This window comes from Mandrillus leucophaeus, unplaced genomic scaffold, assembly GCF_000951045.1.
Source record: "Mandrillus leucophaeus isolate KB7577 unplaced genomic scaffold, Mleu.le_1.0 Scaffold531, whole genome shotgun sequence".
Taxonomy (NCBI): domain Eukaryota; kingdom Metazoa; phylum Chordata; class Mammalia; order Primates; family Cercopithecidae; genus Mandrillus; species Mandrillus leucophaeus.
Window position 1 is genome coordinate 17,451 of NW_012105709.1, and position 13,977 is coordinate 31,427.

Sequence of the window (13,977 nt, forward strand, 5' to 3'; positions counted from 1 at the left end):
GATGATGAAAAAATATTATGTCTGCCTGAAATAAAAAGTCTTCTCCCAAATTCCCCAACATGTATCCAAGAAAAAAATTAAATGATCTTAAGGACCATGTTGAGATACATCTCAAAGCAGTGCTACACAGAAAATTCTAAGAAAGTATTTTCAAACAGGTGTCAGGGCTCAGAACATGGTGGGTTGAGTACTTTGAAATGAAGGAGACTGAAAGGCCTCAGAAGTAAGGTCTCTCTGACCTCTGGGTCTTTGTCTCCTGCCCCTCTTTCTCCTTCCAAAGTGATAAACAGAAATCAGAATTCCTCTTCCCCAAGGTGGGTCATAAAAACTAGAACTCCTCTTGCCCAAAGCAAGCCATAAAATCTAGCAAGTTCACTGTGACCTTCACCCTTCTCTCCTGAAGATTCTCCTGCAACAGATATCCTGTCCCTAGAGGAATATGTGGCAGGGAGAAGCCAAGAAGAATCTGAACAGATAGGCCTTGCTGGAATTCCCTTCTCAGTCTATTATCATTAAATTATACCCTTTCATCCAATCACAATTCAATGCAGTCATCCATTCCTCACTCAATCTAAGTGTAAAAATAGATACTTTTCCCTGTTGTCTTTGAGTCTTCTGAAGGCTCTCATGTCAGGTAAAACTTTGATTAAGTAAATTTCTTGTGCTTTTCTGGTTGACGTGTCTTTTGTTATAGGAGTGTCACTATGACCCTTATGATGGGTGAGAAAAGGTACCACCCCTTTCAGTTCATTGGTAGGAAAAAGAGGCAGGTAATGAAGAGAAAGCACAGCTTATTAAATGCACTGCACAGTAGGCAGAGGGCTCTTCCTTTTTTTTCCCAATAAAGGAGATTTTCCTCCAGGGGCATCTCCCCCAAGGACACTTCATTTTCTTCCAGCCACACTGTCCAGCTCACTATCCATGAAGCTCATCTTAATTCTATGTTCCTCCCATCCTGATCGATTTGTTTTTCTGTCCTTTTGCAGATCTCGTTAAAATGATCCTATAATCAATACTCAACTCTTTGGAAACAATAGATATTGCAATTTCTTTCTTCGTCCCCTAAAGACAGAGTATCAGAGATTAGTAGAGTTAAAAGAAAACTCAGATATCATCAAAATTTGCCCCTTGTTTTACAAGCTAAGCAAACCAGTGATATCTCTTTTGTTTGTCCAACTTTTGCAGGACCCTTCACCCACCAAAATAAAAACTCACACAGAAGCCCAATATTTGAAGAGATTAAAAAGGGGGCATCCCTTTTATTGAAACAGGAGAGGGAGGCTTCAGGTGTTGCTCTTCTCTCCAGCACCTCCTTAGCTACCCAAAGAGAAAACTTTAAAAAAACCCACTGAACCAAACAGAGGAAGTAGGTTAAACTATAAGTTGAAAGCCACATTGCCCTAGAAATTAAAACAAAATCGGAATTCTCATCTGTGTTTTCTTGCATTTTTGTATAAAAATGAATTTAGCTTTTAACAATTTAGACAAATTTAAACAAGGTGAGCTAAGTTGATGACATGTACTAAATAAAAAGTGAGCCAAAGGAAAATTTAAGGCAGTGAATTGAAGTTGGCTATATTGTAACTGTGTATTTATGTATATATTTTTGCGTGCAAAGCTGAAGGTTAAGATGACTCAATACGAAGGAGGTAAAACCTACAATTACATTCCTCCCTGTAAATCAAGTCCTTTTGGCTCACATGATTTCAAACCACACAATTCTCCTAAGAAAGGCAGTACTTGTTTATTGCATTGCCCTTAGAAGTTTAACTGCTTTTAAATGTCAATGACATGATTCTTTTAACATTAACATGCCATGTAAGAAAAGCTGGTGATTAGCTCCTATTTAAGAATATACAGTTCTCGGCCGGGCACAGTGGTTCATGCCTGTAATCCTAGCACTTTGGGAGGCCGAGGAGGGTGGACTGCCTGAACTCAGGAGTTCGAGACCAGCATGGGCAACATGGTAAAATCGTGTCTCTAACCACGGTGAAACCCCGTCTCTACTAAAAATACAAAAAATTAGCCGGGCGCGGTTGTGGGCGCCTGTAGTCCCAGCTACTCGGGAGGCTGAGCCAGGAGAATGGCGAGAACCCGGGAGGCAGAGCTTGCAGTGAGCCGAGATCCCGACACTGCACTCCAGCCTGGGCGACAGAGCGAGACTCCGTCTAAAAAAAAAAAAAAAAAAAAAAAAAATTGTGTCTCTACTAAAATACAAAAAATTAGCCAGGTGTGGCAGCAGGCGCCTCTGGTCCCAGCTACTCAGGAGGCTGAGAAAGGAGAATTGCTTGAATCCGGGAGGCAGAGGTTGCAGTGAGCCGAGATCACACCACTGCACTCCAGCCTGGGCAACAGAGTGAGACTCTGTCTCAAAAAAAAAAAAAAAGAAAAAGAAAAAAAGAAAAAGAATACACAGTTCTCAGTTGTTTAGGTTAATTAATTACTATTAATAACACTTACCAAGGGATTGAAAGAGTTCGGTCATTTTAGGATGGTCCCAACAGGTGGTCTGTGTTTGATGGCTGGGAAAAAAAAGGTAAAATTGTAAAAATAAACAAAAGATCAAAAAACATCATATAGACCAAAAAGGAAATACCCAAGTGGAAATGATTTTTTTTTCAAATTTTTAAAAATACATGCAAAATTACCCTCATTATGAACCATTCAGAAACCCAATGCCCAATTATTACTTAATATTTGAAACATTGGCCAGGGACAGTGGCTCTTCCTGTAATCCCAGTACTTTGAGAGGCCAAGGCAGGTGGCTCACTTGAGGTCAGGAGTTTGAGACAAGCCTGGCCAACTTGATGAAACCCTGTCTCTACTAAAAATACAAGAATTAGCCAGGTGCAGTGGCAGTTGCCTGTAGTCCCAGCTACTCAGGAGGGCGAGGCATAAGAATCACTTGAACCTGGGAGGTGGAGGTTGCAGTGAGCTGAGATCCTTTCACTGCACTCTAGCCTGGGTGACAGAGTGAGACACTATCTCAAAAAAAAAAAAAAAATTAATAATAAATTTTAGCTAGGTGTGGTGCCTCACATCTATAATCCCAACACTTTGGGAGCCTGAGATGGGAGCCCAGGAGTTTGACACCAGCTGGGCAACATAGCGAGACCTCATCTCTCTATACAAAAGTTTTTTATAAAATTTTTTAATAATAAATTTCATTTGAGCAACTACATTGTGAAAAGACAAATGAAACTTTTTGCTTTGCCTATTTCAAACAGAATTGAAACTAAAAATTAAAACCTAGATATAAAATGTGACTGTCACGAACCCTTGGGCCTTGACTTGATGTGGCCAGATCAATGCAGGCTCCAGAATACACCCATATCTGTTAAGCAGATGTAGATATCATTCAGAACAAATCCTCCAACAGCAGAGTAGTGCTGTAAGAGTCACTACCCTTTAGAAGTCTCGTCATATTTCCAAAGGCTGCAGAAACAAGTTTAACTCTGAATGACATCATCCCACAATCTACGGAGCCTCCCTCCTCTTCCACCTTGAGTCAAACCGTCCTCTGCGCAAATCTACCCTTTCTTCTCTTCATGTGTATCTGGATTCCCCGCTCCCCTCAGGCAAGTGTCTCTTGCCACTTTGACTCGGTGTTCCTCTTCTCAGCTTCCTCCCATTAACCAGTATTATTATTTTCTATATGTATTAAACTATTTTCCTCATGTTCTTCACTTTAAAAGCAAGTTGTATACTTTCTCTGTTTCTGTAAATTTCCAAACTAATTCATACGTTAGATGGAACTTTTGGGGTAATAAACTGAGATTAAAACATAAATGGAATGCTTCAATTAAGTTTCTTAGATAAACAGTTCATGACTTTGGTGGGTCAGTGGCCTTACATTTAAAAAGAGTTAACTGCCCCTTATCTAGGTCAGGGTATATTAATAACATAATAGTGTTCCAAAGACTTCTTAAATGACACCTAGTTCTTATAAAATTATTTAGTAAGTTAAATGAACCAACATAGTATCTAAGACAGTGATATTACAACATTCATAAAATCAAATTCAAGAGAAATTAGTTTTTAAGCCTATGTAATATATCAAAAACTGGGGCACGTCACTGGGAAAAGAACATCATCACTGTTACATACACACAGGTAACAAAAACCCCAAATAACTCAAACTTACCTTTGAAAAATATTTAAAGTGTGTATTTGCAATTCGGTATGTATCCTGGAAATATTAGCAACTGGGTATGTATCCTGGAAATTCCAAGATCTCAAACAAAATAATATAACTACAATGTGAAGATCTGTCTTAGAAAGAGCTGGAAAGTTGTCTGGCTCCTCTACCCAGATTCTTGACTTCAATGCAGAGACAAATACTTCTACTTCATAGTCCACTACCGAACACCAACAAAACCATTCCACCCTTTTGGTTTGATGGTAGTGATACTATCCAAATTGCTCCAAAGCCCATGGAGTGGGTACTGAAGTTGTTTGACCTAAATTCTTGGTATTCATCATTAGGCTCAGAGCTTTACAGAAATGCAGAGTCTCAGAAAAATTTCCTCCCTATCACCAACAAGTATGGAAGGATTTGCTGAGGAGGTAATGCAATTCCAGTAAGGCATCATGGGCTCCCTGGTCTGAGAGAACCTACTAGGATTCATTGATCTCTTGTCTTCTCTTTCAGGGAATTTCAATCCCCATGACAACAGTATTGTCCAGAGACAGACATCCCATCATGAAGGAGCAAACCAAGGCTCAAGAATCAAACTAAAGCCATCGGTCATGTAGAGCCAGGCGTTACACTTAAACAACAAATATGCTTTCTCTGGAATTACAGGTGTGGGTCTTCACCTCACACAGCCTCTACATAATCACAAGAGGAAAATACCACTATTTCTCAGTCAGGCTGAGAACTGAGAATTCAAGGTGAACACCACTTGCTAATGGCTCTTTTTAGTGAAACCACTATTGAGAGCTGAGGGGAACACACACATTTGGCAAACAGATGGAGGGAGGGAATGGGCATCTCCCTTTGTGAATTCAATACCAGTTGATTCATTAGGCAGAACTGCCAACACAGAAAATAAATACAGCCTCTGGTTACAAAAGTATAACTGCCGCTTACCAAACAACAGAAATAAAAAACAGGAGATGCAGTTGGCTGCTGTTTTTTTTTTTTTTTTTTTTTTTTTTAAAGTCAGGGGAGAAGGTTAAAGCAAAATCCACAATGAACCCAAAGGCTTAAAGTATTTGAACAGCTGCAGATAGCTCAGCTCCTCTTGCCAAAATGCCTGAAGTTCTCCCAGAGTAGGTAACCAAAACAGAATAGTAGCATTTTACCCCAAAATAACAACAGCTTGGGTTCTAATTAATCTCAAATATGAACAGGGAGTGGGACTTCATATTGTGCAGCTTGATAAGCTCTAAAATAAAATTATGATTTTATTACTAAAAATCCTCTTTTTAAAAGGCAACAGCCATGGGAATCTATCCAAGAATAAAATTAAAAAAATAAAAAATAAAAACCCAACAAAGTAGCAATTAACAGTTAAGTACAAAATCACATGAAGCAAACAATAGTGAGAACATGTGACATGTAACTAGGCTGGCCAGCCATCCAGTTTTGCCTGTGGAGGGAAAAATTGTGAAGGTCTTTGCTGTGGGCAAAAAATCAGTGGGTATCCTGTAAAGCTTAAATTCTCTTTGAGCTATTTTAAGCTCTGCAAACTGAAGAAAACAGATAGTAATGCAAATGATTTCTGTCCATATAAATGCAAATTGTGCCCAGGGGAATGCAATTGATTACTGTCCTGTGGATATTGACCAGTTTGTCAGCTTTGCGTCCAGAGGTAAACTCATTTTAGCATCCCTAATCTGACTATAAATAGGTGACACTTTGTATTCTCTTTGGAACCTATTATAACTTCTTACTGGTTCCCTTATTATAACTTCTTACTGGTTCCCTTATTATGAGTTAAATGAAACATGCTCTTTTTATATTCATAAAAGAGTCAAGATTTTTTTGCCTATTTTGAAAACTATACTTCAAGCAGCATAAATCCTGCTTTATACTAGATTGTATACAGGAATTGTACATCAGCATCCTGGTATAACTATTAAAAGTGTCCCCTTACTCTGAAGTGCCCCAGCTGGGATAACATATAATCTCTGCATTTTATGGACTTTATCAAAATATTAAGCCCATAAGGTTAAGACGTAGTATATCCCTCCACCTATTATTATTCATAACAATGTGTACTGATAAGTCACAGAAAGTAAAATACAAATAATATAAGATTGTAGCACCAACAAATAAAACAAAAAAAGTTGTGCTGCAATACTGCCTAATATGTAACACAATGAACCAACAGCAAAGGACATGCACTTTTGATAGACTGGTAAAATATTGATTTCTGGGCAAAGGACTGCTCTGGGGAAGACACTTCTTAAACCCATTTGTCCTCATTAGAGTGGTCTGATATTTTTCCATGAAATCTTAAAGGATGATCAGAAGGCAACTTGCTTGTTCAAAAACTGACACTTACCAAATATACTTGTTACTAGCTATCCAATTTTATGCTTATAACTGGATTTTGTGAGGTTTGCTATATATCATTCCATTCCAATTATAATTATAAAGGCATATAACATAACAAAACTAAAGATGAGTTAAGTAAAAATACAAATGTGGGGACAAGAACTATGTATATTGCCCTGAGATAAGACAATCACAGAAAGAAAAGTATTTCTTCTTTGCTGTGCAAAGTAAAATATAACATACTAGGTCAGGATGTATTATATTAATCACAGTAATAACATGCTATTTGAGTGCTCAATTTGTACCAAGTAAACTTTTTTGGATAAACTTTTTCTATGTGTAAATTCAATTTGGATTACAATTCTGTGATTTGGGTGACAATACTGTCTCCATCTCACAGATGAAAAAACACTAGGTCAGAGAGTGCTTAGATAACTTGCCTGAGGTCCTATAGTAAGTAATAGAAACAGGATTTAAAGAGATAGTCTCATTTTAAGCCTAGACTCTTGATATGGAAGTATATTTCCATAATTAAGGTTTTAAAATATTTCTTGATGAATGTGTCCAAATTTGAGTCCATGGTCTATCATTAGAATCATTACAAATAACTTCATCTCCCTTGCTTCTCTCTCACCCCTTGCCAAGCCTGGATCAGCTCAATTACTTGCCTACTCCGGACCTGAGCAGCTGTGGATAAAAACAACTGGAGAAAATCACTCAACAGATAGACTAGTTTTACTTTAAATAAGTGATTTCAAACCTCAAATGTCCAACTCCTGGCAACTGCACTACATTCCCTAATAAACTTGCCTTCCCAAACTCCAAAACAGAAATTCACTACTGCTATCTCTCTCCCCAAACTGGTTTCTTTTTCTGCCTTAGTATCATTTCACTTTATCTCATGCTTCATTGAAAACCTAAATACCACTAGATGAGGACTCTTTTCTCTCTCCACCAACTCAGGAAACCTCCCTCCATCTGCCAGTTTGTCATCCTCTCCCCCCTTTAACTGAGAAATTATCCCCCTTCTTACTAAAGGCCAATTCTTCCCAACGATTTCTTAAAAATTTCTTATGCTGCACTGTCAACCCCTCTTTCAAGAAGACTATCCTTTGTAGAATATAAATGTTTACAACGTGCCATCCTTAAACACACAAACACACACACACACACACACACCTACCTCAAATCTACCTTTTCTGCTAGTTATCACCTTTTTTCTCTCCTTCACAGACAAAATTCACCAATGCGTAGTGTACCACATCTACTTCCTCGTGTCCCATTCACTACTCAAGCCACTTCTGTTTGGCTTCTATCTTTTCTCCTGCATTCAAACTGGTCCTACAAATATTAGCTATGAACTCCATGGTGCCAAGTGGAGTGGCCATGCCTCAGGATGGGGAAAAATAAGAGACGAGAAACACTGTAAATAAGTTATATAGTGTATTGGAAGGTGGGAGGTGCTATGAGAAAACCAGAAGTCTCCAGAAAAGGAAGTTGACACAAGCAAAATACAGGTTCTGTTAACATCTACTTTATGTACACTTATAGAAGTTAGATATATACAGCAATCAGGCATGAGCTCCCAACTAATCAATTTTGCATTCAGCTGCCTAAAGTATGAAGAGTGAAAACAAATGTTGGCAATCTGATATGACATCATTTATTTGAGTAACACCTTCTTAAAGATCTGAGAGGTGGTATACTTACTTTGGAATTTATAATCTTTTCAGTCCTTGTTTCACCCAAGACTAGAACATAGGAAGAATGTGGAGTACCCTCATCAATAACATCGATTCTCACTCTGTGCATGTGCTTGTGTGTAGGTGTGGGTTTGGGTGTGGGTATGTGTGCCTGTGTGGAAAAGCCCCTGGGGAGAGGATGGAGGTAATGGGTGAGAAAGCTGTAGGAGTAACTTATATATTCCTCAGGTTATATTCAACTTCCTCATCCACTCACAAACACTGTCTACAGTCCTCTAAGCTTTTAAAGGCAGGAAATCCATATACTTTTAGAAACAAAAAATTAACTTAAGAGAAAAGTTAAGAAGTGTGGAGGTCAGGATTTCAAGAAAAAAAAAAAACATTCTGTCAAAATTCAAATAAGATATATGATCCCACTTGATAATAGGTACTGTAAAAGTTTAGAGTCTTCCTTAAAAATGCCATTAGTATCTCATGATAATGAAGACAGGAGGCAGGAAGACAACATTGTAAATAATGAATAATTCTGTAGGATTTGACTATAAAAGGCATTTAGGCTGGGCACAGTGGCTTATGCCTGTAATTCCAGCATTTGGGGAGGCCAAGGCAGGAGGACTGTTTCAGGTCAGGAGTTTGAGACCAGCCTGGGCAACATAGCAAGACTCCACCTCTAAAAAAAAATCCAATTAGCTGGGCCTGGTAGCATGTACCTGTAGTCCCAGCTACTCAGGAGGCTGAGGCAGGAGGATTACTTGAGGCCAGGAGTACAAAACTCCAATAAGCCATGGTTGCACCACTGCACTCTGGCCTGGGCAACAGTGAGACCTTGTCTCTTAAACAAATAACACTTAAAATAATTTCACACTCAGGAGTAGATTTAAAGATACAAACATGGAAAGGACTATATAAAAATAAGCTACCATATCATACACCCCAAAATACAAGATGTCAATATTGCATGTATGACTAATAGAACCATTGTTACAAAACAATAAGGCAAAGTTTATTTGTGTTTGTTTTTAAATAAAGTAGTAGAATTAATGATCAAAACTGATGTGCCTATGTGTGAGGGGAGGGATAGGTGATAATTGTCTTGAGGGTACTAGATTGTCTAGAAATATAAACATGCAAATACTCAGTAAACCCAGGGGAGCCTCTAGCTTGATAATATTTCTACATGAGCCCAGAATTCACAGGGAACCCCACCTCCCACCCAACCCTACCCTCATCTCCCTGACTCTCAAACTGGGGAGATTCAGACCATCAGCCAAATTCCTGTAGATCACTGGTTGTTGCACTGGCCCTGGGGAGCCTTGCATGCCCCTATCTGAAGGTGTTAACACTAGGACTATGTTCCCACAACAGTTGAGGGGATCACTGTATCCCTTAAGTTTGCTTTTAAAAGCTGGATTTGTAGCTTTTAGCCTTTTATTTTAAGATAAATTACTACTTTATCTCTTTCTTTTATGTATTTTTAAAAGCAGGGATTAATTACTTCTAATTTTTTCTATATAGTTATATGAAATCTTTTACTGTATTATTTTACTTTATAATCAGCATATTTCTTTTTATTTTACAATTTTTAACATTATTACTTCTGTACTTTTGCTAATTGCAATGGCAGTTTTAAAAATTTAATCTTTATAGAGTATAGGTATTTTTTTCCCTCTCTGAATAGCCCCACAGTGATCCTACCTAGATTGTATGGTAGAACTCTACTAACTGTATCCCTTACCCTAAAAATCAAATTGCCCAGTAAGGCTGATGGTGCCATTATAATGCAATAGAGTTGGGTAATCTAGAAGATTCCAAACCAAAATACTACTCCATGGCCCAACAATATGTAGATTAATGGCAGTGAAGGTGATATTTTAAGTCCTGAACTACCTAATGTCTCTCAAAGACAATGTCAATTCCACCTAAATTACCTCAATTACCTAGGACACCAGTAATACATAAGATTTCTTCACAGTGATGGTTTGCTGGCTGCTGCAGGGCAGGCTTTCTGCTGTTAGGATTTTTAGTTAGCCAAGGTATGCTTATGCTCATTTATCTGAAGCCCCTCCAAGCCCAGGACTTTAGTGATCCTAAGGTACTTACATTCTTTCATAGATCAATTTTGTTCTTACCTCCCCATCAGCAGAGTTGGCCCAGTGAGTTTTAAATATTTATTTTCAATAAAAACAGAGTCACAGACTATTAGAAAAACAGACTCTCCAGTACATTTTTCTTATGTTTCTATTTCATTTATTTCTTTATCATTAAAACCAAAACCACAAGCTCCACTTCTGGAAAGAGATTCAAAGTGTGGCCCAACAGTTCTTCACTTAAAACACTGGAACCGAAAAGATACCATCCCTCATCTTCACTGAAGAGGGAAGGCAGAAATAAAGACTGCTGTAGGGACCCTTTTGGAGAGAGCTATGTTTATTTTTTCATTGTTAATTATACCTTTGTCATGGGTTTATTCTGTTCTGGGATAAGTTTTCTATAACCTTTAATGATAAAATGCTTTATGTTAATTCTTTGCAGTTGCTGTTACACATACTTTGTTAGCTTTCATTTTCCTGTTAGGTTGAGTATTTGGAGATTGCCTTGCTGATACTCCTCTCTGCCCTTCTTTAGGGAAGGACTATTTCTCCTGTATTTCCTAAGCTGGTATACACTTCTTCTAAAGAAATATGCATGAATTCTCTCCTCTAGACGGTATGTGTAGTTCAGCCAAGACAAGTTTATATAATCTACACAAATGAACTGTATGACTGCGATAAAGATCAACTACTCGCTCCCCAAGATTTTACAACTATTACAAACTTCATTTCCTTTCAGTTACTGAAGGATTAGGGCAGGTAGAGGGTGGCCTTGGGGAATGAGAGGGGGTCTAAAAGAGCTTTGCAGGATTATCAATAACGGACACAAGAATAGAAAATAAAAGTAAAAAGAGAGATGTAATAAATTGAGGATAATCTTCATTTGGATCCTCTCAAAGAGGGAGTTAGAACAAGGGAAAGAAATGTAAGACTGCAAATTTTATAGATATAGACAAGTTTATGCTGGTTATATTTTGCAATATTGAGGAATGTCAGTTTTAGAAAATGTGACATGCATGGTATATATAACCAGAGGTTACTAATATGTTCATAATGAAAGCTGTGTGTTGTGTGATATTGTACATTGTATTTAGGGTTCTATGAAGAATTAACGTGCGCACTTCAGACTCCAGTGGGAAAAACCGAGCTATAGAATTGTTAAATTGTGATGGTGACACCTTGTCACAAGAACAGAATAGTCAACCTTAGCAAAACTAAAGGCTTACTGAAAAGTCAACAACTCAGGCTTTAGAGAAGATGTCATAAGGAAAAAGCTAAACCTTATTTCCTAACTATACCTTACTAAATTCTGTTAAATACTGCGACTTACCAACAGGCCAGATGTATAGAGAACCATCTGTGTTTCAAGTCCCTTAGGACTTACAAGCCAGCTTTGTTGGCCATCTTACCCACAGATACTTAAATCTACCCATTGACAGAAATCTTTGGACCATGTGAATGGGGAAAGATAGAGGAAGGCCAAAGAATATGTTTCCCCACCTCAGAGCTCCTCTCAATGTCCAACTGGCAAGGACTGTGGGAATGACATCTTCCTATCTATGAAAAAGCACCTTTCTCCATTACCAGACTACAGTGTGAAACTGCTTTAAACATTTAGAAAATAGATTCTCCTGTAGAAATTAGCTTATGGAAAAGCCTACACAAGGGCAGGGTGGAGTACTGGAAAAAGCATGGGCTTTGTCCTTGGACGGCTGGGCGCAGTTGCTGGCACATAGGAGGTGCATAGTAAATGGTAACCAGTCTACAGTATGAAAGAAAAGATGTTTGCTCATACTTTCTCCACTACTATCCTCCTTCCTAAATATAATGCTTCATCCTGTTCAAAGTTTCCATGGGACTAAAAACTTCGATCCTCTGACTCAACTAATATTGGGGCCAGGACACAGCACCGCATAGTGATCAGGAGTTCAGGAGCTGTAGACAATCCCTGGGTTTGAACACTAGCTCTTCTACTTACCGGTTATGTAATCTCAAGCAAGCTGTAAGTGTGCTTATTAACTACTTTTAATGCAGTTATTGATAATTCATTAAGCCTTATCCATAAATGCGGGTAATTATAGTACCTATACTTCACTTGGCTAATGAGAGAATTAAAAGTGATCATCTATGCACAAGATTCAGCACGGCACCTGGCAAATGACTGTTCAAAAATGTAATTTATTACAATGATCATTATTATTTCCCACAGCAAATATTTATTATTATTATATGTTACATTATTTCTGTGGCAAACTGAGAAGTGGTGAATTTTACATGATTAATGTGATGCATTAAGAAAGTTCAGCCAAACCCAAAGCTTTCATTCCTCTTATCCCTCATACTCCCTGGAAGTTAACTTTTAGCTGAGGAAATGAACAACTTGTGCAAAATACATAACCAAAAATTTACAATGAGAGAGATCTGGCTTTTACGGCAGATTATCGTATATTGTGAAGGCAGCAAGAACGATTTTAAATTTTCTTTTCCTCTGTCTTTTTTTTTTTTTTTTTTTTAAGGAGACAGAGTTTCACTCTGTCGCCCATACTGTAGTGCAGTGGTGTGATCATGGCTCACTGCAGTCTTGACTTCCTGGGCTCAAGTGATCCGCCCACCTCAGCCTCCTGAGTAGCTGGGACTATAGGTGCATGTTACCATGCTCCACTAATTTTTTGTAGAGATAGGGTTTTGTCATGTTGCTCAGGCTGGTCTCGAACTCCTGGAGGCAAGCAATCCACCTGCCTCGGCCTCCCAAGCATTAGGATTATAAGCATGAGCCACTGCACCCAGCCCCATTTTAAATGTTCTTAAACCCTGAATACAATGAGCTTTCATTGCACTATACTAGGAGAAAAGAAATCACTAGATCGGTTTCAGAAAGTCTACCTTAGAGGCAGCAAATAAAATTTTCGAATGTTAGTATTAACTCAGGATATTAACAAATAGAGGGATTTATACTATATAGACTAGTTTTTAACTTAAGATATTAATAAATTGAGGGATTTATACTATATAGACTAGTTTTAACTTAAGATATTAATGAATAGAGGGATTTACACTATATAGACTCTTTCAGTTCAGATTTATATTCTATCATTTTCTACACACATGAGTCATGGAGCCACCGTAGTGCACTTCAAAATATTAATAAGGTACCTAGAGAGACAGAAATGCAGTGGGAAGCCATCAAAGTGGGTTTTAAGTGATCTATAAAATTAAAATATGACATAAAAATAATTTGTCCTTCCTAGTCTCCTTTCAACTTTCTAGCCATATTTTAACAGTGAATACATAGATGATATACTTAAACATCGAAAACATTGAATATTTCTACCTGAATATTATTTTTTGTTGGCCATAAACATTCTAAATTTGCCCCAGGGAATTCTCCTTGCATGGCAATCATGTGAAATTTGTTTTAAACATTTTTCTTCTACTTTTGAAGCCATGCAAAGGGAAGTGTATATTAAAAGCTTTTTCATTCACCGTTTGCTTGGTTATTAATTTGGGAATTAAACTTTGTTTTCATAACAATTCTTCACACATAAATACTGACTTTTATAACTCTACCTTCAGAATTTGATGTTCCTTCTTCATGAGGAAATAAACTGTTAAATTATACAATGAAAGATCCTGGTTAAACAAGTTTTGTGAAAACGGGAAATTGCTACATACAAATGGG

At 37.7% G+C, this 13,977-nt stretch overlaps 1 protein-coding gene across 1 annotated transcript in view; it reads right to left on the reverse strand.

The window, feature by feature from the left end:
• The window catches only part of UTRN (utrophin), a 512,939-nt gene that overhangs the window by 7,865 nt on the left and 491,097 nt on the right, over positions 1-13,977 (reverse strand). The window contains exon 59 of the mRNA XM_011997130.1: positions 2,461-2,522. Coding sequence (XP_011852520.1) covers positions 2,461-2,522 — 62 coding nt within the window. The remainder of the gene's footprint in view (positions 1-2,460; positions 2,523-13,977) is intronic.